This window comes from Centropristis striata, chromosome 10 (assembly GCF_030273125.1).
Source record: "Centropristis striata isolate RG_2023a ecotype Rhode Island chromosome 10, C.striata_1.0, whole genome shotgun sequence".
NCBI lineage: Eukaryota > Metazoa > Chordata > Actinopteri > Perciformes > Serranidae > Centropristis > Centropristis striata.
Genome location: NC_081526.1, coordinates 29,848,603 through 29,872,476, shown reverse-complemented (window position 1 = coordinate 29,872,476; position 23,874 = coordinate 29,848,603). Strand labels below are relative to the sequence as shown.

The 23,874-nt window shown below is 38.0% G+C and overlaps 1 protein-coding gene across 1 annotated transcript in view; it reads left to right on the top strand.

Annotated features, from left to right (window-relative positions):
* The first annotated feature begins 2,855 nt into the window (after positions 1-2,855).
* Positions 2,856-23,874, top strand: part of hdac4 (histone deacetylase 4) — a 165,078-nt gene continuing 144,059 nt past the window's right edge. The window contains exons 1-2 of the mRNA XM_059343653.1: positions 2,856-2,996; positions 19,765-20,034. Of these exons, the coding sequence (XP_059199636.1) occupies positions 20,013-20,034 (22 nt within the window). The 5' untranslated portion in view covers positions 2,856-2,996; positions 19,765-20,012. The remainder of the gene's footprint in view (positions 2,997-19,764; positions 20,035-23,874) is intronic.

The window sequence follows — 23,874 nt, the reverse complement described above, 5'->3', positions numbered from 1 at the left end:
TTTTTCTCAGTTCTGCACTCTGTGTCGTTACTGCCTTTTTGCTTTGTAGGGCAGATCTGCTGAGCCAACATTATTTTTCACACACTGTCTGTCTGAACAAACCTGTATTCACTCTCTGTTTTGGTTTTAGTGTCTGTCTCTATAAGGCACTAAAGTCTGCTCTGATTGAAAAATTAATGCTTTTGGGTCTTCCTCAGCTTTGGTCTCTGCATTTGTGCACCATCATTGCAGCTGGGGAATGACTATTACAGCACTTTAGCTTCACTTTCTTCCTATTTATAGTAAAGTTGTGACATCACAAGCTCATGGAAGACCTGATGGATGGTTTAACACAGCACAGTTTCTGAATACAGGCTGTATGAATTTCTCTGTGGACTGAGCATTTTGTTACTTTCACAGTATTTATATAGAATCTCTGCTTTATAGTCCCAAAAGATGGAAATCTAACTTTTTACAATATGGACACTTTTAGCTGTTTAGGTAGCTAGTAATGCTTAATCTTTTATTTCTGAAAGCATTTGGTTTTTATGAATCAACAGTGACGCAAAACCACCATTGTTGTGCTTCACATAAAAGTCTTACATTTTTCAACTGGAAAATCTACTGCTCGTTTATGTCTCTTCGGCTAAGTATTAAACCAACTCCTGAATGTGACAAGTTGATGCATGTTCACTGGTGGAAAGTCATTCTTGAAAAGATTGCTTGGAAAGTGCAGTTGAGGTGAGGCAGACTGAGGCTCCACAAGGAAGCAAATAACAATATTCACTCACAATGAGTGCACTGAACTTTGAAGATTTGTGATGAAAAAGCTCTAAAAGCAGCTGGTTTTATATGTTATGTTGGATGTGTCAGGCTGTGACTGTACCTTTTTTGTGACTTTTTTTGTGAAGTTTTATAATGGCCTTTGGTTTTATGGAATTCGTTTTACCGAAGATTTAATCTACATGTTAATTAAAGGCACTGAAATTGACAGTTTCTCAATCATAGGTAGTTACAGTATATGATCTTTTTTTTCTTTTGCCAAAGATGCAACAATGTTGGTTGTTTAACATGAAAGTTTCTATATTTTGGTATTTAAATATGTTGATGACATGTACTTCTCTGCACCAAACATACCCCTAAAACTTCTAAAACAAAAGTACTTGGTGAGGTTTAGGAAAGATCACAGTTTGGGCTACATTTGTTATGGAACTTATGTTCGCAAAATAAGTTAATGTTATACACAACAAAATCATTGTTTGTTGTTGATGCATCGTAAATATGTCTCTAATCAAAGCGTAGGGGGGACTGCACTATTTCCCTTGATTTGTAATTGACATTGCAATTTTGTTGCATTGGATTTTTTTAGGGGACCGGGCTGCACCAGTTTCTGAACCCACTGGCTATTGGTGTGACGATGATTTGGGGTCTGCAATTATTTCTTGGGTTCCAGTGTAGCCAGCACATTAATGGATAATGGATAACACTTCCTCATTCATGTGTTGGTATTTGTATATACAGTCTGATTAACACTTGAGGTGCAAGAATAGAGTTGGAGTTAAAAGATGACATATTTGACTGGATTGTTTCTCTGCATATGAATACAGATTGTTTTTATAAAAAGCTAAAAAAAAAAGAAGCAAAATTGTCATTAGGTAATAGCTGATGGGCTCAGTACCAACATTGTTATGTAGATATCTGCTTATGGAGATTGAGTCTAGACAGAGATTGTGCATTATGTCCTAATTGATATTGTAAGATAAAGAAGAGGACAAAATAGCAGTGGTGAAAGAAATATCTAAGTAAAAGTACTAATACAAAACTGTGAAATTACTCCACTAAAAGCAAAAGTCCTGCATTCAAAACTTAGTTCAGTAAAAGTACAAAAGTATCAGCATCAAAATGTACTGAAAGTATCAAAGATAAAAGTACACATTGTGCAGAATTCCCTCACTCAGATTGTTTTATATATTCCAGATATATTAATGGATTATTATTTTTGATGCATTGGCGTAAGCAGCGTTTTAATTTATTCTAGGTAGGCCTCTTTTAACTACTTTATATACTCTTATGATATATTTTTGCCTAAATCATCTCATGACGCCAGCCACTTATGGTAAAATCACCTACATCCTCAGTTGATCAGATCATGTGATTTTACCCCTTTAAGATAATGGCCTATGTCAAGTGTGTGACTTAAGCGGATTTATTATGCCTAAGTCAAAATAAAATGTGACTTAGGTCATTTTTTTAACATGCCTTTGTGACTTAAGCAAGATATAGTAACACTTTATTTTGAAGGTGTCTACATAAGAGTGACATGAGCGTGTCATAAACATGACATGGGCTGTGTCGTGAACATTAATGACACTTTGAAGTAACATTAACGCTTATGATACTTGTCATGTATGTATATCTTATGTAGACGCCTTCAAAATAAAGTGTTATCCAAGATACCATATCTTACTTAAGTCACAAAGGCATGTTCAAGTCATTCATTTCTCTTAAGTTACATAATTTACACAGTGTTATTACTATGCCAATGGCCATCCTTTGTTACAACCTTTTTAGTGAAATGATCAATAAATGTCATATGTTACACTTTTGGTGAAGTTTTTTGTGTTTCCTGCAAAACTTGAAAAAATGAGTTAGGCGATTATTTTAACAGGGTGACGATGTACAACAGAAGTGATAGACACCTGTTTGCTCTATTGTTTGCTTAAAAACCTGGAAAGCAGACCGGCAGACTTCATTCATGCATCCCTGCCACAGACTGTATAAAATCCATCCACTGTCACTGACATAACTTCCCTCTCAGCTGTCAGTCATCCTGCCCCGCAGACCCCGCCTCCCACGGAAATACAGGAGGTTGTCCGACACGTGATTAATTCAGTATGGCGGAGCTGTTGCCTGAATGATTTTTTTACAGTACCGACGGGTCCTAAAACCCTGCTCTGTGGATGCTCCTGGAGACGAGGAGTAAACCAGCCACTTGCGCCCAAGGGTGCTCAATTCAGGTAGTGTTTCTTTTCTGTCTTTGTAAAACACAAGAACACAAATAGTCCCGTCTTCTGCTTGAGAGAGAGACATGACTCAAAAAGTATGTTTTTGTTGTAGAAGGTGTCTCCGCTTTTCCTCCTCGGAGTCAAACTGAGTTGCTGTTATCCTGCTACACTTGACTTTTTGCGTGTGTGTTTGTATCGTATTTTATAGTCAGCGGAAGAAAAGTGAAAGTATTGCGCAATGCTGTCATTGTTGCTCAGTATTACTAATTTGGAGTGGACTTAAAAAAAAACTGTCGACTGCTCGTGTTGTGCAACATTGTTACTCCGCCACCGTAGCTGCTCGATTTGAGCTTTTATTGTTACTGTTAAGCTTGATATATTGTTTCAAACTCGTCTGAAAAAACGCTGTCAGGTCGGAAAAGTGACTTTTCTGGACAGCGGTGGACTAATACTGTTACTGTTTTTCAAACTTTTCACTTTCCTTTTTTACCAGTTGAGCTGCAGCAAAGCGTCATACGTTGTCATATTGTTCCCTTTTCCAAGTGAAGTCAGTGTTAAGAGTTACCAGATGTAGTGGGGAATTGTGTCACCATTAGTGTTTTGTTTACGACCATTGTACGTCACACGTTAACAGGAACCGTACCAGTGTAGTAAAACGTTGCTTATGACGTTAGCTCTGATCAAAACTATCCTCTGTGCATATTTCTTCAAATAAGGCAGCACATTTCTGTGTGTGTGTGTGTGTGTGTGTGTGTGTGTGTGAGAGGAGAAAGCAGTTTGTGCATGATGGAGGTTTGTGCTGAGGTTGAACCGCCGCTGCCACAGCTTTGGGTGTAAACTTGTGTCTTCATGCAGTGTAAACACAAGAGAGCAGCAGCTAGACGACGCTGAAGTTGGTTCCAGGTTCGAAGTATCCCCCTCCAGTAGTTCAATCAAATCAAAATAACTTTATTTATCTCTAAGGGGAAATTCAGTTAGTCTGGTAGAATCTCTGTTAGAATGAGACAGCCTGATGGCTGTAGGAGAGAAGGATCTTTTGAATCTCTCCATCCTGCAACAGAGAGAGAGGAGCCGTCCACTGCTGTTTTTTTGGTCCATAAAGGTTTTGTGTAGAGGATGATCTGGGTATTTCAGGATGGCCTCAAGCATCTCACAGGTCATCTCTCCACCACCTCCTCCAGTGTGTCCAACCTGGCTCCAACCACAGAACCAGCTCTTTAGACCAGTCTGTCCAACCGCCTTGCATCTCTGTGTCTGATGCTGCCTCCCCAGCAGACTGCAGCATAAAACAACACACTACCACCACAGACTGATTAAACCCTTGTGTAGTTTTAATTTTATTACACTCGACTTGTCCTAAGTGTCAAAAATGACCCAATGTATTAAATCTCTATAATGAAGCAGATAGATTGAAGTTTAAACCTCAAATCTTATTTTTTCACGGAGAAACATCCTCTCATCAGTGGTGGGAAGGAACTAAGTTAATTTACTCAAGTACTGTACTTAAGTACAATTTTAAGGTACTTGTACTTTATTTGCGTTTTTCCATTTTATGTAACTTTATACTTCTCCTCCACTACGTTTTAAGGTAAATATTGTACTTTTTACTCCACTACATTTAGATCACAGCTTTAGTTACTCTTGACATGAAAATCATGATGTATTTAAAGTAACAAGATGTTTAAAAAAAAAAAAGTTAAACCTCACAACAGTACAGGTAATTAAAATGAGCACTATTGTGAGGAAATTAAAATTCTGCTTTATAAAAGCATCAATACAAATAATCTGACAATATATTTAGAATATATAAAACAATCAGAGCGGGTCCATTCTGCATAACAAGTACTTTTACTTTTGATACTTTAAGTACATTTTGATACTTTTGTACTTTTACTTCAATAAGTTTTGAATGCAGGACTTTCACTTGTAGTGGAGTAATTTCACAGTGTGATATTAGTACTTTTACTTAAGTAAAGGATCTGAATACTTTTTTCCACCACTGCCTCTCATGCATCAATAACTTGTTGAATATTACGGTTTCCATCGTAACAGTTCAGAGAAACTGAAGTGAAACAATGACAAACTTGAACTTCTTTGGCGTTATAGTTATATGGACTTATATACAGTACAATCAGGAAATTGGCTACAAAATACTTGTCTTCTCCCATTTTTGGATTTATTGTCCCCAACCACAAGGTGTGTAAACAGCACCAGTAAATAACCTTTCAACAAAATTTAAAAGATAATTTAGGATTTTTTTCTCTCCTGTTCAACATAGTGGCGGGTCAATTTTGACCCTTAAGACAACACAAGGGTTAAGCAGGAAACTTAGCCTTAATGACAATATTGAGCTACAGATTCTCTTTGTTTTCTAATGTGTGGCTAAGGGGTATTAGACATCATACTTAAAGTCTTAAAGCTGATAAAACACCTACTTTCAGACGTGTGAAAACTATATGTTATGAATGAAAGTTTAAAAACTGCACTTTCTCCATCCAAAAAACAACAGTCTATCTTAAAATCCTATATGTTTCTGTATTCCTATATGTTACAAACACTATCTTATTTATGAGACATTTTATTTTATTGTTTTTTATTCTACAAGTCTAAGGGAAAAAAAGAACTGTTTTGTGTTGTTAAAGATGCAATAAAGGTTTTTCCAAATTTGCAACTGCATTTGAAATCATCTTAAGCTTCTCCGGGTTGATGCAATTCAAGTTTGTTATAATAATTATCATGTGCACAACAATTAGAAACAGCAGTCACTGGCAATAAAAAATCTCAAGCTCCATCTCCATCTGACAATGATCATTATATGTAGCCTGTTAAAGAAAATCACTTATGTAAAAGGAAAATAAGAATCTAAGACATAAGGCTTAAATAGAACATTACATAAAATATCAAATCTAGACTAGATTATAACTTTATTATAAGTGTAGTTTTGTAGTTTTGATCTGAACCTAGTCTGATACGGCCTAGATGAAAATTAAAAACCTGCCTCGATATGTTTCTCTTAACTTTCTCCTTGACTGCTGTGAATCAGAAACTAACTTCACCCTTGACAGCAGTGCTGTCTCTGCTCTGCTAAGACTCCTGTAAGCCTTCACTGGTGGAAACTATTCCCTCAGCATTACAAGCTCTGGAGGACTGCTGTTGCACGCTCGTAAACTCCAGGCCCCACAGGAACAAGGTCACTACAGCCCTCTCCCACTTCTTTTTCTGTTAAGTTCAGTTTCTCTTTGCACAGATTTCAGACTGTGAAGATGGCTCTATTTAGCCATGTAACTGTTGATGTAATACAGAGTTACATTAAGTGGGATTCAGAGTGGTTATTCATAGCAGGACTAATGTGTTTGAGTCTCTCTCTGGTTAGGTGTGTGTGACTGTAGCTTCTAGACTTGGGGAAAAATCGATACAGCATAGTATCGCGATTTTTTGCGTGGTAATATTTGTAGCGGGCTCACTTTTAGGAATACACTGAAAATAATGGTATCATATGAAACTAGACGATCTTAGGGATCTATAGGCACCATGTGTTTCAGGGTATTGTGTTGGGAAGTTGTCGAAATAACGCTGCAAAGTTACTAACTGCTTTTTTTATGTTTCATTCAAAAAAAATTCAGAACAGTGAAGCTTAAAGTTGAGGAAAGTTTGATAAAATGCTGCAGTTGTTGTCGTCCATACATGTTTGATATCAGTTCAGTTCAGTTTGACTGAATACTTTGTTGGTCAGTCTGTGGGTTTGACTCTCATTGTGGAGAAATAAAAAGACTGAAGTGAGATGAATAAACTGAGAAGTTTCTCTTATTTGACAAAACAATTCTTGATTGACTGCATTTTGTGTCCAGAAAATTAAATTCAAAGAGTGAAGTCGTAATATTTTGTATCACAATATCACAATCACAATGATATTGTATTGTGGGGCCTCTGCTGATTCTCACCTCTAGTAGCTTCATAAAGGAATGAGGTATAATGGCCCTTTTTTGTCAGTGGTTCAGTTGATCATAATTCACTGTAACCACAAAAACTCTTACACTAAGACTGTAATGTTCATTCCAGGAGTCTTGTTATTAATATGTTGTAGATCAAGCTATTTATGGAATGTGTAACATGCAGTGTTGTGGTCTTTATGGCTGCTGATGGTGGAGAGATAACTACCTACCTCTGCCTCTGATTTCTCTTTGTATGATCAATACTTGGGCAATATTGAGTTTAGAAGGAAGCTCTTCCACTTTGACAGGAACACCTGACCTTTAAATTTCACATTTTATTTTTCACACAGTTGGACACATCTTAGTAACATAAACTGGACACATTTCAATTGTGTAAATATAACACCTTTCCTTATTAATCAGTTTGTAAGATTCCAGATTCTTTTTGCAGTTTCAGTTGTTTTTAAAGCTAGAAAACATTACTTCTGATGACATTCACTTGGAGAGATTTAAAAACACTGGCATTGTTGGCATCCAACCATGGTCACTGTGTTGGCTTCACTATCTTTACATGCAGAAGACAAAAATACGACACAAATTCCAATTAGTGGCACATTAAATGCCTTTTTTAAGAGGCAGGTATTTAATGTGATATCCAAAACTGCCTTTTTTGACAGTGAAGAGAGACGCATAAAAAAGTGCCAGCTTTAATCAAACTGCTTTATGTTGCGGTTACATGTATTGCATCTAATAGCACAATACTGGAACAATTACAAAAGGCTGAATTCAAACTGAGCTTTGTTGCTCAAAGCCACCTTTCAGGTCTGTAACTTCTGGCATACAGAAGACAAAGTTAAACTAAGGAACAATAAAATAACAATTTAGTGTTCTCATCCAGCGATATTATGGTTTACTATTATCATGTTTAATTGAGTGAAAAGTACAGGTTTGTTGTAGTACACTGTAAAAAAAGATAAACAATAGCTACTCAATAAAATTGAGGCAACAGATTGCACGCAATATTATTAATTAAATCTAACTACGTTACAAGTTGAGTTAATAACAACTTAACAGGAAGTGCCTGTCAATTAAAAACGGACTAAGTCTATTGTGTTGGATTCATTCAAAATGCTCTTGATTTAGAATTACATACACATAAAGATTATATTTAATGTGATCAAAATAAGTAGATTCTATCTCAAACATTTTTATATTAAAGTTACTTAAACAACTGCCTCAAAATCAAGGACGCATTTATATTTAATACATTTTATCAAATATATTAAGTAAAATGAAATGACTACAGAATTTGACTCCAACAAAAATGCAACATTTTACAATTTTGACAACTTTTCTAAGGCCACTACTATAGAAATTATAATTCAGATTATGTAACCAAACAGATACTTTCTGAATCCAATCATGCCCTTTGGACTGAGATGGCCAAAAGGCCAACACTGACATAACTGAATACTAAAGTTTTGAAACACTTCGTTCTTGTTTATTTCTTCTTTAATTGCTGCTAAATTTGCCTCTTGTAATCTCATTAATAAGCTCATTTAGCTCAGTTCCATTGTGCTTTGTCAGGGCCCAGACCTGACTTTACAACTTCCTCCCATCATTTAGCACAAGTTGGCACTGGGAAAGTTTGCTTGTTTGTGGATATTTTGTGGACCTTGTAACGCTAATGGATACTAATGGGGTCTTTTAAGGCCACTGTTGTGCTGAGGGACAAATAAGGTGACAGGACCTTGAAATACACAGACAAATTCCCCCAGCAGGAATTGGTAAACTGCTGGGCAGGGTCTTCCCTTCACTCTAACCGCCATTCAGCATACTATTGTATCTTTGTTCTCAGACTAACTAATGAACAGAGACTATGTCTGCGTTACACGCAGTGCATGAGATGCCACTAATACAGTTTGAATTAAACTTAAGGCAAACCATCTTTTCACTAAAGCCTTTTAGCAAATAATCTTTTCCCTGCCATCTAAACCATCCAAATATATAGACACTGTTCCAGTTTGAATTTTATTTATTAACTTTTTAGATGAAGTAAACATAAAACAGCATGGCCAATGAAATCAATCACTACACAGTTACCTCACCTTTCTCATTAGGGTTACTGTTGCGCAACTTCATAAAAGAGAGGAAGTTTGATGTTGGCGTACGTCCAGAGAAGCAGTAAAAGTAGACAAGAGGAAGATTCAAAGCAGTAAAAGGGACACGGAGCTTTTAATGGGCTGCTATACAGAAGCTCTCAGCCTCAACTGATGTGATTTGAGGCTTGATGAATCCTTGTGGTCACCCAATGAGTTCATGGCTCCCAATCATTCTCCCAGATTCAGCCCCTTATACCCTGTTGCGCCTCATGACTCCAATAATAAACCCGTTTTAGCTCCTTTGTGCTCCGCTGGGACCATGTCCTGACTTTGAACCCGTCCTGAGCTCACCAAACTCAGTTGACAAGTGTTGGAAGGGTTGGCAGTTTGGAAAGGCATCCTTGTTTGTGGACATGTTGTGGATGTCACGCTAATGGTTACTAATTGAGTCTATTAATGGCACTGTAGTGTTTGGTACGAGCTTGGTGACAGAATCCTGTGGTGCACAGGCACACTCAACCAGCAGGACTGTGCAAACTGTCCCACCACCCTACCCCCTGCTTACTGCATCATCACACCCATTCATGGGCCCAAATTATCCCCCGCTATGCTGCATTTTAATAACAAATATAAAATTACCCACATGTTGACAGTTTTTTCATTATTTTTTACCTTTCCTTGATTGAAACGTTTTCCTTTTGCTGTGTATGCGAGGCGTGCAAGCACCAAAACCTATTTGCAGTTTGGAAATTGCAAATCAATATAGGAAATCCGTTATATACTTAGGTTGTCAAGACTCAATCATTTGTGATTGTCTGCAAATTAAATACATTTCACGACAGCCAACTGATTACATAAAGATAGGAAAGGTGGCTTTAGTGAGAGATATTCCCATCAGGCTTTTGAGGACAGATTGTGATCACAGTTGATATTAATAGAATCAGGCGATCCAATATCAATTACAGATTGGATTCTCCTCCAAAAGCTGCATTATGAGACTGTGCAAGACCCACTGCGTTTGCCTCACGTCTGTCGTTGCGTAATATGTTTCAGGATGTACTCACTACTCCAGTATCCTCTGTGCAGCTGTGTGATGGTAATGACTTAAAAAGCAGTTGATCATTGTACATCAACGAAGCATTTTGGCTCACTGGATACTTTTTCTTTTTCAGACCATTCTCTGTAAACCCTCGAGATGGTTGTTAGATCAGCAGTTTGTGAGATCCTCATTCTGATGCTCGCTTTGACCTTCAGCAGCTCGTCTTCACCATGTTTACATATCTACAAGTCTAAATGCATTGAGCTGCTGCCATGTGATTGGCTGATTTAGATGTTTGCATTAACAAGCAGTTACAGAGGTGTACATGATAAGTTATACGGACAGTGTATAAATGAGTCCCTTTGACTTTGAATCGAAATGGATACACCTCATTTTCAAGGCCTTTTCTTGTGTGTGCTTTCATGACAACATGTAGTTGGAAAACCACACACACTCATTGATTGGATGGGATTGAGAAATTGTGTAGTGTGTGACCCCCTGCTGCCGGTCAGTCATGTAGTGTGTAAATCACAACAACTTTAAGACTCCCAATTACAAAACAGCAGCTGTTTCTGTTTGTAGCCTATGGAAGTTCCAAATGAGAAAATAATCTAATTTGAAATACAGTATGGTTTTGTTAAACTTTTTCTGACCGAATATTTACTCTGTTGTGATATACTGTTATCATGATATAACATAATAATAATAATAATAATAATAATAATAATAATAATAATAATAATAATTATATAGCACCTTTTAAGAATAGCACCGTAAAAAGTGCTTCGACAGAGAGCAGTTAATTACATAGAGAATGAGGTCATAATGCTAAAAACAATTCTTATGTTAAAAGAAAAACAATAAGAGACAGAGCAGGAACAATCACAAGACATTCTCAGATAGACAGAAAATAAAAGGTGAAAGGAGTAAAAAAAGTGAAGAAGTAAAATGGAGTGGTAAGATAGAAAGCTTTACATAAAAGCAAGTCTATAAAAGTGAGTTTTAAGAAGTGATTTAAAATAAGTTACTGACTCTGCACGTCTTATCTCCTTGGGCAGCTCGTTCCAGAGTCGGGGCGCTCTGGTGGAGAAAGCCCGCTCACCTTTGGTTTTCAGTTTTGAATTTGGAACGATCAGAAGGACCCGAGGATCTAAGGACGCGGGTTGGCTCGTATGGAGTTAATAATTCTCTTAAATAGCTAGAAGCCAGACCTAAAAGAGCTTAAAAATGATCAGTAAAATCGTAAAACCAATCCTGAAAACGAACAGGAAGCCAGTGCAAGGAAGCTAAAAACGGGGTGAAGTGATGTAGTCTGTTACAAACCAGTAAGAAGCCGAGCTTACGTATACTTATATAATGTGATGCCTGCTCTCATCTAGAGAAAACAATTTAATCAAATAGAATAACTTGTCAGCACTGAATGGAAGATTACTAAAGGTTGAGGTGGATAATTAATAATTATAGATGGGTGGTGCTGAGAGAAAGTTAAATACGTGGGTTAAAGAGTGAGAGGAACATTGGAAGAATGTTAGTAATAAAGAAAGGGAAGTTGAGTGGGCTTTTGTCATTCACAGTACTTGGCACACTGCATGGAAAGATGCTACTTCCTGCTTTTTATTCGACTCAGAATAGTTGGCCTTTTGTTGCCAGGGCAACAATACATGGGTGTTTGGTTGTCCATTAAAATCAACAGAGTGTGTGTGTGTGTGTGTGTGTGTGTGTGTGTGTTACCACTGTGTCCTTTTTACTGTGAGGTGGCTGACAGTAGGTCAAACTATAACACTCCTCAAAAACCACTCAAACAACTTCACACTCGACACTGAGCTTCCTCGAGTCATGAGCCATCCATCTGCACTGACTAGCAATGCTAGAGTATGCACATCATTTTCTAACCGCTAACTATTTGGGACCAGGCTATTTCCAGGAACAAAAGCATTAATTTCAAGGGTTACATCACTGATGCTTGACGGGACAGACGGGGCCGGTCCAAATGCTTCATCATGTCGTGCCATCATATTTAATGCCAACAATTTTAATCCTCAACCCCTCAATGCTCTCCAGGTTTCACAGGAACACTCTCTCACATACACACATAGACAAACGCAGGGGAAACATGGCACACACCAGCATTTTTTCCCCCCGACCTAAAACATTAAACACACTTGTAGAGTTTAGGCTGTCTGGGTTTGAGGCAGCCAACCTCAGTGAAGTTCACCGAGTTCACTCCACATTTTCTTTGATGCATCTCTGTGCCCTTTCTAGTTACATAGCCGACATTAACAAAGCTGCAGACGTAATTCAGTAGGAGCTGTTGAATGTTAGTGGTGCGAGGGGAAGTTTTAGCTTGGATCCAATTATCGCTATAGTCCACATGAGGAAAGTTGCACGTGATATGAGCTGCTAAATGCTGCTAAAGACCCTGGAGGGTTAATTTGCAAAAACAGATATCTGGACTTTTTTTTCTTTCCTAAATCATGTTTGTTTGTGTGTGCAATCCAGGGGATATCTATCAAACTGGTGTACGGTTATTTTGCTCAAATATCTCATAAAAAAAAAAATCTTAAAGGTAATATCAATCCAATGCAGTTTATTCATTTTAAGAATGGCTTTTATCTGTTTTTGCAAATTAACTCTTAGCTTATACATTTCAGCTTGTCTGCTGCCAGTAACTTCTATGAATGATGGAAAGGAAAATGATTGGCAGGCCTATTTTGAAATGTTGTATTTCTGCAGAGTTTCATTGACATTTAACTGAAAACAAACATTAAACAGTCAGGTTAACCTGACTTTGTGCCAAAGCTTTAAAATGAGAAACCAGCAGTCAGCAGACCCCTTTATTAAAAAAATATTTTTTGAGTATTAAGTGACGGATGAGTTTTGTATGAGACGTCTTTGACTTGCGCCAGTCAAGGGAAAAGTCTTGTGCATAGTCAAACGACTTTGTGGACAAATATTCACATCATTAATAACTCATTTGGCTCAGAGAGACTGGAGAGTGATGGTAGCAGATATTTTCCCACAGAGAGTAAAGTCATGGGCCGACAGGTGGATGCCGCTGTGTTACATATCCACACTCTGCTCAAGCTGTCGGAGCTCTGTGTCAAGGAAAACAATCCCCTTGTGCTCCTCGTCTTGTGCCTGTTCAGCCAGCAGCTGATTGATGTGATGTCCTGCGGTCGTAGCTGGCCTTGTTCACTTCCAAACACGAACAAGCAGCAGAGTGTTCTGTTACTGCTGGTCCTTTTATGCCAGATAGGGTGTCACTTCTCCTCTCAAACATGTGCTAGCTCGCCACTTACCCACTCTTATTCTCACCTGTGTCACACTGACTATAGGCCTCTCTCCTTTCTAAGGTAAGATGGGTTCAGTTTGACACAGTCATGAACTTGATAGAGCCAGTGACAGTTTAGAAAACAATATTCTGTCCCTTCCCTGTCAGCAGGGAGAAGCAAACTATTCTCTTTTCCCCAGAATTTTTTAGGCCTTCACGCAGGGGACAGCTGTCGCCGGAGACTTTGTGTTCTTTCTTTGTCTTTCCATCCATCTGTCCCTCTGTCCGTCTGTCTGTTTCTAGGGTGGTCCATCCTATTATTGTGAATATAAAGGACGTACATCTCAAGAATGCCTTGAGAGAATTTATTCAAATTTGGCACAAATGTAGACTTGGATTTAAGTATGATCTTATTAGAGTTTGGTGGTCAAATGTCACTGTGACATCACATAAACTGCTTTTGGCCATAAATTTTACAGAATTTCATACAAATGTCTAATGCGATAAAATGATGAAGTGTTGACATTTATATCCCAAAGGTCAACTTCACTGTGACATGGTAATGATTTGCAGAAACACTTTTCTGGGCATTATTCAACACCATAAATCAGGAACAGAGGGGTTTGGATTCTTTTGGTCGGATACTGAATCAGTGACACTAATCTTGGGTGCCCACCTTGAAACTATGTTGATTGTACAGATCTTCTATGCTGCAGGGTTGAAGATTTTTGTGAACAGACTGGTCTCCCCTCAAAAACGCCAATATAAGGCGTTTGTACATGAAGCAAAATGATACTAATCACATTTACGCTTTAGACTGTCCTCCGTCGCCACCTTGCAGACGTACAAGTAATGATCAATGGCGATGCAGAGTTTAAATGGCGGGAGGGAGGTGAGGGTAGATGGATGGGTTGAACAAATGGCAGACTTTGACAGAAGAGAATAGGGTTTGTATCGTAACCTTCGTTGTTTACGTAACTTCTGTGGCTCGCGTTTTTTTAAACGTAACTTAGGTTTTTTACGTAACTTCTGTAGCTCATGTGACCCTCATAACTACTTAATTTCTGGCATTTACGTACATTTATTTACTGTTTAAACTGTCTTTTATAAGATCTTGCCCTAAACCTAGCTCAGTGGTTGTGTAGCTTAAACCAAGCCTTAATAAATAAAGCCTTTTTTTACAACTGTGAACTGTACGTGTATGCATAGGGACTTGTGTGCTATTTTTAGAACACTCCACTGTACCGTGAGCCTTGAAACGCTCATTTTGACAAACGCTCATATGTGCTGTTATGGGTGGTATTGAGAAATGGTCTATTCTGTTGTTTAGGTTGGAGGTCTTGTTGGTGTGAGGCATTACATTTTTAGAATTTGAAAATTCTTTGCAGAAACATCCCTATTTGAAGCCATGTCATATGAGTCTGGACAGACATTGGTGTAAATGGCTTGTTGGAGGAGGAAAACAACTGCAAGGTGGTAATTCTAATTTCTTCTCATGCTAATGTCTCACTGTAAAAAGTCTACACTCCAACTTTATTTTGTCTACAACAAAGAAAAATCAGGAACATGTCAATCAATATACACACAGGCGATGCTGCTTATCCCACTCGCCAGCTGAATAATTCATAGTCAATTAGGGCTGAGAGGCTGAAGCTGTCTTCATGGCACAAGTGCATTTTCAATGATTCATTTCATGAGCTACGCAAGGGGTCTCTTAATTGTTGTTTACTGCTCGCTACCCGACCACATGTTATTTTTATGCCACCGTGATTACTCCCGGCAGCGCTCAGAGTGCTTGGGAAATGAAGTCCATTATGGGGTCCTGAGAGCTGTTTTCCTGTCAAGCGCCATGAAACGTTTCCAGGTTCGAACTTAGCAGCGCGAGAACAATAAATCTCATCCCATCTTAAGTGTCAAGCCGGTGGAAACGAGACGCACGTAGAGATGCAGGTGGTGTATTTTACGATCCTAAAGTGCAGCAAAAATACCTGCAGTGTTGTTCAAAGATTCATTTTAATAGGATCCCTGAAGAACTTTTAAAAATTGCAGGAAAAGTCAAATCATACGGAAGGAAAATTAAAAGTTGCACAGCTGACAGCTGACCAGTGGCGCCTGAGCAGGTTCTGCTGCAGGTGCTGTTTTTTTGTTTCTAGTTTGTTTGTCTGCGTGTGGCAAACAGAGAAAGTGAGATGAATACTTGCCCGAGGCCCTTGCTGACATAGTATGACAAGCTGTAAAAGCACAGTGTGAATTTCTGTGACAGAAGACTCGTTTGACAGAAATAGGCGGCTGGATCTGAGAATAGCTCCGCTGCCCTCCAGTCGACACTCCATGCATCAGCACATCCGTCCACTTTGTGTGTCCCTGCTGGTCACCAAAGTGTTGTTCACACACATGTGACTATTAAACACACACCTCTGTCAAACATCTAAACCTCCCCTCTGGTTATTTTGACCCTGGCTGGAAGGATGAGGTGCTTCACTGTCTGTCCACTGAAACTGTGAAGGCCACACTGGAGCTCATTTTTTAAATATTTGAAACTTCGGCGTAGGGCTGGGCGATATGGACCAAAAGTCATATAGGCTGAATATCGATATACGATATATATCCCGATATTTTTATTGCAAAGTGAGAGCAAATGTTCAGTCTAAGTCAAAGTCAAATATGACATGTCACAAGTAATTTTATTAAAACCATTTATTTAAGTGAACATAAATACTGTATAACAACAGGAGTACCTTTTTTTTTTTTTAAAATCAAAGCTTCATGAAGTTCACATTTAAATAAAAAAAAATCTTAAATAAAAATAGCCTATGAAATAAAACAGGCCAATCTTTTTCTGAAATAAATATATTTATATGAGAAAAGAGTAACGAACATTACAAAAGAACTAAATATGACAAACCCTAGTAAGGGCAGCATTTATATATAAAGAAAGGGGGGAACTATATCGATATATGCAATACACTGTAAAAAAAGATAAACAATAGCTACTCAATAAAATTGAGGCAACAGATTGCACGCAATATTATTAATTAAATCTAACTACGTTACAAGTTGAGTTGATAACAACTTAACAGGAAGTGCATGTCAATTAAAAACAGACTAATTCTGTTGTGTTGGATTAATTCAAACTTCACTTGATTTAGAATTACATACACATAAAGATTTTATTTAATGTGATCAAAATAAGTAGATTCTATCTCAAACATTTTTATATTAAAGTTACTTAAACAACTGCCTCAATATCAAGGACGCATTTATATTTTTTAACAAATATATTAAGTAAAATGAAATGACTACAGAATCATTTATTACAGTGTATGGTCTAATTCTATATCACATTTAAAAATCTATCTATATATTTTTATATTGATATATTGCCCAGCCCTACTTCAATGTGACTCCTTTCACTTCTGACGCTAATGAATGAGCCGTGCCTCTGCTGAATTTGTCATTCACTTAAGGGACTGTTTGGCTTCCACCATAATTCCTGATAAGTGAAGTAAGACCCTGGAGAATCCTGGCAGTAGCGTGTTTCCATGAGATTTTACTTGGCCATGCAATGCTTGCACCTTCTTTCCACTGAACTCATTCATTTGACAGTAATCTAGTTCAACAGCTTTCAAGTAACGGCGACAGCAAAGAGACTGTGTGTGTGTATTTGAGACATACACACTTTATTGTGGCCTCTGTGGTATTTCTAGTGACTGATTGCAGCTCTCATTACCACTTGTTTGTGTGCAGCTCTGTTGACACCTGTTAGACGTGACAGAGGTGACTTTTAGCTTCTGGCTGTTATGGTTGAACAGCTAGAGGCTTCCTTGTACGTGTGTGTTTACATACTTCTTGCAGTTTTGACTGCATAACACACACCAGAGAGTATGATAAGTTTTCTTCCTCTTTCTCCTCTGTTATTGAAGTCGAAGCCACCAGGAAGCCACCGTTTGCATTTAATTCACAGGAAAGAGGCGCCTCTCCAGGCACTGACTTCCACAGCTGACAGAGCGAGCTGCGGAAGTGAAGATTTAGTAAAAAAATACATTTTCCATTGATAAAACTGTCAGAATAAGGAACATTAGTGTTTGTTTAGCGTTTTTGATTCAGCTGTTAGACGACATTCAAAAGCGATGCCTGACTGGGTGTGGTGACAGCACTGACTCACACTTCTCGCTCAAACATTTAGATTATGTAAACATGCTGCGATTTTACTCAATCCAGATGGTCCAAATGCAACCATATTCATCTGATTATGATTTCCAGACCTGTTTTACATCACCGTTTCTTTTCTCTTGTCTACAATAAAACAAAGTGGCAAGATGAAATGTTTTTTCCTACGCCACAGTGCCTAGCTGCTTGGTCAATGACTGTGTCTCACATCCACCAAGGAATTGATAATCATATCTCCCATAAGAGTTGAACACATTATTTGCATTCATTTGTATCAGTCATGTCACTTTTTCTAGGAATTTTCAATCAATCAGTAGGGGCGTGAATCACAGGTTTAATCATGGTGTCACCCATAAAGTTGGAATAAAATATTTTTTTTACCTCTTTCCATTAAATTATTCTGACAATGTGATTTAATCTTGACAAATAAAGTGTATATCTTCTCAAAACTTTATTAATCAAACATATCCCAATGAAAATGAAACCACAATAAACAAAATTTTTCCAACTTTATGGGTGACCATGCATATCCATTAGAGGTGTGAATCAGCGTATCAGCCCCATGATACGATTTTATCCCGATAGTTAAGTCCCAATGCAATAGTATTGCGATTTTAAGCATTTTGCGATATGTTGAGCATTGCAATACAATGTATTGCGATTTAACTGTTTAACTGCATTTTGTGCCCACAAAATGAAATTCAGTCAAGAATCCTTTTGTCAAATAAGAGAAAATTCTCAGTTCTGAATTGGGAGACAGCTACATACATAAAGAGGAGACTTGTGAGCCTAATTTCATTGATATAGCATGATGTCCGAGGTCACATGACCGCTTTGAAAATCACCATGAAACATCCAAAAATAGCCTTATTTTGCAGCGTTATTTTCGACAATTTCCCGACGACATCCTGACTTGTGCCTATATATTCCTTAGATCTTGTAGGTTGACATGATACCAGTATCTCCAGTGTATCCCTAAAAGTAAGCCTGCGACGGCCCCCTGAAAGGCTAAATATCACGCTAAACAACGATACTTGGCGGCCATGAATCGATATAATATTGTCACGCAAAATATCACGATACTATGCTGTATTGTTCCCCCCCCCCCACCTCTGATATCCATTCTTTGGACAACAATACAATATTTGCTGATATAACAAAACCAGCCACGATATAATATTGATTTGATTAATGGTCCTGGGATCAATATGAGACGATCATCTGCCCGTTTACTTCCAGTTCCATGTACATCTTATCACAAAAAGCAACTAAATCAGATTGTTCAATTTGATTACTGAGCTCTTCTAGACATTTAAATGAAGATTGACAATTTAAATATAATGTGGGGATTTCAAAGTAAAGATGTGCTTTTTAAAGATGTTATGTATCGATATCACTTTGAATCAGTGGATCGTTTATCATTGAATGCATATATATATAAATCCATAAAGATGTGTCAGTACACCCCTATCTATCAGATCAAGAGATATTGGTTTATTACAACAAGAGGTTAAGTGGAACTACAAATAAGCAGCTCTACTGCCAAGAATAAACAGACAACCTAATATAAGTAAATAGATGGATAGATAGTTGTTTCAGCAATTACAGAGCCCTTCTTTTAGTTACAATTTTATTATTATCACCACCACAGCAATTGTAATTGTATGTGGGGCATAAACTTAGCTTTGGGTCAACATTGCCAACACAAATGTTTTCTTTGACCTTTCCTCTCAGGGGGAGTCAATATTTGTTCTGAGTTTAAACTGATTAACCTACAGCTATTGTACAGCATCAAACAATACAGGGTTGTTTTTATTTCATTTCTCCTTATAACGACAACAAAAGAAGCTTTAGCACAATTTGATTGAATATTTTCTCAGTCGTTGTTGTTGGCTGTGTGATTTCTTTCATCTGTCTCACTGCTGACCATCCATATAAAACTCACATAAAAAGGGAAATATGTGCCACAGTTTTCTGAATGTCATGTAAAAAAGCCTACTCTAGGTAGAGAGGAGAGTTATGCATGTGCATGTGAGGTCACAAATGGAGACAAACACAGGGGTCATCAGTTCCTTTGAAGGCTGCTGACCTGCGGGTCTTTGTTCCTCTCTAGCCTGTTGAAGCACCGCACACAGCCTCAGGACTCAAAAGTAGACAGGACACCACCCCTGCTTTTGAGTGTTTTAAATTTGGATCTTAACCTGCATTCATTGGGAATTTCCCATGCAAATGAAAACACCTTTTTTTCTTTTTTTTCACCTCTCAGAGCCTGACTGTAAGGAATCCTGCCACAACACACCACTGAGGTCTCCACCTGTGGCTCGGTGTGATGAAGCCCTGAGAAACAACTGCTCTCTGTCCCTGCTTGGCCTGGCGCCTCCACCTGGCAGCAACCTACTTGCCTGGCAAACACATGGTGGTCACTACAGCCACCACGGAGGTGCACTGACACCATCACCGCTCACCTCTCCTCTCCTCCCCCGTCAAGTCCGCCTGGCAACAACAACCATAACAATGAGCTCTCACAGTCGAGCAGGTAAGATGTGAAAAAGTGTAGACTTTCACAGATGGAGCTCTTGTGTTTTTCTCTGCACATGTTGTTGTTTGGACATTGAAAACTTTTCAATATAGGAATAAAAAAAATAACTTTTGGCATTAGAAATGATGATTATGATGATGTCTACTGATTTCTCTAGTTTTTCTACATGTTTTTTAAAATAAAACAACTGGGAGAAGTTACGGTAACGCTTTAGAATAAGCTTAATAACCATTAATTAACAAGTAATAAGGCATTGTTCTCGCTTTAGATCCGGTAGTTGCAAAAAGCATAGTTAACTTATAGTTAACTTATAATAGATGAGCAATAAAGTATATTTTAATATCAATAAGCAAACAAAATAGGATTAATAAAGGCATGGCAAGGACATAATGGGTGGCTCATGGGTGTTTGTAATGCCATAATTATTAACACTTATATAAGCTTATAAACACACAATAATGTTAATAAGCATCTTGTAAGGACTTACAAGGGCCTTATTACTTGTTAATTAATGGTTATTACAAGGACCTTGATATAAAGCGTTACCGAAGTTACTAACTACAAAGCTCTTTTAACTGTCTTATATTTATGCTTGCAGTGTTTTTTAGGCATTTGGTGCATATGATACTGTGCTTAGATTATGACCAGTTTAATTCTGAGTACATACATGCCTCTTTTGAGAACAAAAAGTCTTTTTATTTTTTTGTTTAATTAAATTAGTAAAAAAGTGGTAACTGAAACCCTGCTTCCGAAAACTGTTTTTCTCGGATCTACGAGCAAGGTTATGCTTTTGTTCTTGAAAAACTAACCTTTGAACACAGTTTTGTTTATTGTTGAGTCATAAGGCAGAAATTGAAGGAAATTGAATAAGCTAAGACATTTGTTTTCATTTACAGAGTGCCCTAATGTTAAAAAATGTAGGATTTTCTCTCCCTTTTAATCACGTTGTTGATTACACCTCGGTGAACAGACCAATCCTGCTGTTTTGATTTAGCGTCTGCTACAAGGGCTCTTCAATCCTTCAGAGTGATTGAGTATGGTTTAGTTGACAGTTGGCAAGACGACTAACTCCAGCATGTTGCATTGTTTAAACAGCAATTACACAGTAGTGCCTAGGAGAGGGCTTGTTTTCTCCGAGTATATGTGTCTGTGGATGGTCTAAGTGATTTGCCCTCATGCTCACCCAAGAATACAAATTGGTGCAGAGAAAAATGTTTTGGAATGAACCCAAGCTGTTACTTTCAGCTAAATGTCATTTTTAATTCAAAATGTTGCTGAAATATATTTGTAAGATGAAAATTTGTTTACTCTATTCAGGCTGAGTGAGAGAAACATGTATATCCTAATGAAGTTAAGGCCATGGTTGCACAGTGTGTCTTCCTATAATTACTGATGTAGCGTCACTGTATCCCACATTGCAGGCCTGGAATTTCGTAATTTTAGGGGCAAGGCCACTTGGCCTTTTGTGTTGTCAATATTTTGAGGGCACAAAGGCCAAAAGCCTGGGCACCAATGCCATAAAATAAAACGGTGATTTTAAGTCCACGTCCATAATGAATTTAATTTAAGGACTACACCTCACATAACATTTTTCACAGTTAGGAGATACTCTTTTATACAATCTTTGTTACCCTATACTGTGTCATTTTTAATTGCTGTCAACATGCTTTCTACTAGGACATGGAGCAGCCAGCCAGTGTGGATAAATAGCTGGCTAGGGGGGTCTGAGGTCATCCCCTTGGAGAATTTTTTTCCCATAAAAGCCCAAATTTGGTGGCCTCCCGCAGATTCTAATGCCACTATTCCATCATATACACTGATATTAATCATTGCATATTTTAAGTAAGTAAGTAAGTAAACTTTATTTATATAGCACCTTTCACCGACAGAAGTCACAAAGTGCTTCACATAAAAATCATACACATAACATAAAAATGGACAACCATGGCAGTCCCGAAACAATTAATCAAAAGCCTGAACAAATAAAAATGTCTGTTAAGAATTATTTTTAAGGAGAATAAGGGTTCTTGTATATTTAAGCCATCTTATTTTGACAGGCTTTGTGTAAATTCTGTGGTTGATTCTGTTAACACACTGCGCTCTTATTTTGAAAGCTGCATGCCACAGGAAGTTATTCAAAACAGTAGGCTGCTGAGTTTTTCGGGGGAAGTTGGATGTTTCTGGGAAAGCCAAATAAATATCACCGCTATCAACCATCGTTATCACACACACATCTCACAATAAAATACAGTACAGTAAAAATTCAGATGCATGATGCTACTTTTTAAGGTCGTCATCCAACTGCTTTCTCTCATTAGAGTTACTTTTGCATTGTAATTCGACATCTAAATCTCCATGTACATAAACAGAATTTCACATATAGATTGTTAAATACATGTAAATCAATTATACCTGCACTGGTGGTGGGGATCTTATATGAAATGACGGTGAAACACAGGAAAGTGCGGCATTGCAAATGTGTCCGGTCAGGGATATAAGTGCCGAACGGTGTCCGATGCGAGATAAAGTGACTATAGTAACCAGTTCAGCAAGAGGTTACTGGTGATACATATCTTGGTATCTTTGTGATTCTTTCAGATACAGTTGTTTTGTTTTACCTGCATCTCCTAGTCATGTGGGTAGTAAAACTGTTGTTCCAGATGCTCCTGCTATTTTGAAGTCATGGTTTTAGCTGCACTTGTGACAATTAGTCCTTTGAAAATTCCAACAAAATTGCTCTGTCTGTTGAACCCTTCTCCATATGCATGACTCTCATATGCTGTGTTTTCTGGTCTTGAGTTATATTTGACAAAAGGTTTCTCTTTGCATGCTCAAAAATGGATTCTGTGGCGTGCTTGACCTCAACCCATGTGTCCTCCTGAAACCCCCTTTTTTTCTTAAATCACAACCACAGTGCAGATCTTCCGCTTTCTCAACTGCAGACCAAAAAGTGGACAAAAGCCCAATTGTGTCCTCCCCTACCCATCATGCTTTGGCTGTCTTGGTCGTATTCATTGCAATGATGTCACAGCCATTGATTAATTGTCGTAGTGCTCCTGGTCCTGTGTGGCACAATGTGGGTTGCTGGCATCACCGTCTTTTCTCCTGAACAGTGAGTAGAGACATGGCGTTGTCCCGGCCAAAAAGGTTTGCGTCAGAATGGATGTTTCAGGACATCCAGAAAGCTGTGACCTCAGAGACGGGCCTAAGATATTTCTTCTTCCTCTTTTTCTTCAATACATTGTGTTATGTAAGTGGACATTATTTTCTTTTTTCTTTCCCTCCTACTCAAATCCTTTCCATGCTCTTTCAATTCTCAGTCCTCACAAGTTTTTTCCGTCATGTCTCTAAAATAACTTACAGTGTAGGATTACAACTTTACTGTCGTCAGTTATGAGGTATGCTTGTCAATTTCCTGCTCATTTCATAGACTTGCTTGTGCTGCTGTGGCCAATAATGCACTTTTGGAACGTTTTCATTTTTTTTTCCACCCGATTCCATAATTGTTAGTGTAATCACCACATGTTTTTAATGTGTTTCATGTTTTTCATGACTGAAAGAGGCCATGAAGAGTGTAGCGACTCCAGTCCACCTTGTTCGGTAGTGCAACAATAAGCTGGTTTGCCAACCACCAAAATCAAAAGAAGTAGAAGCAAAGTGTTTCCTTGCAGAGCATGTGCCATAGAGCAAGGTGAGATTGGAGTTGGAATTGGAGTTGATTGATCACAGTTGACTTTGTTCTCCTGGACAGATGAATAATAAATGGGATACTAGATATACTTTGGTGGCCATTAATATACCTGCCGACCCACCCAGTTATAAGAGAGAATACAGGTT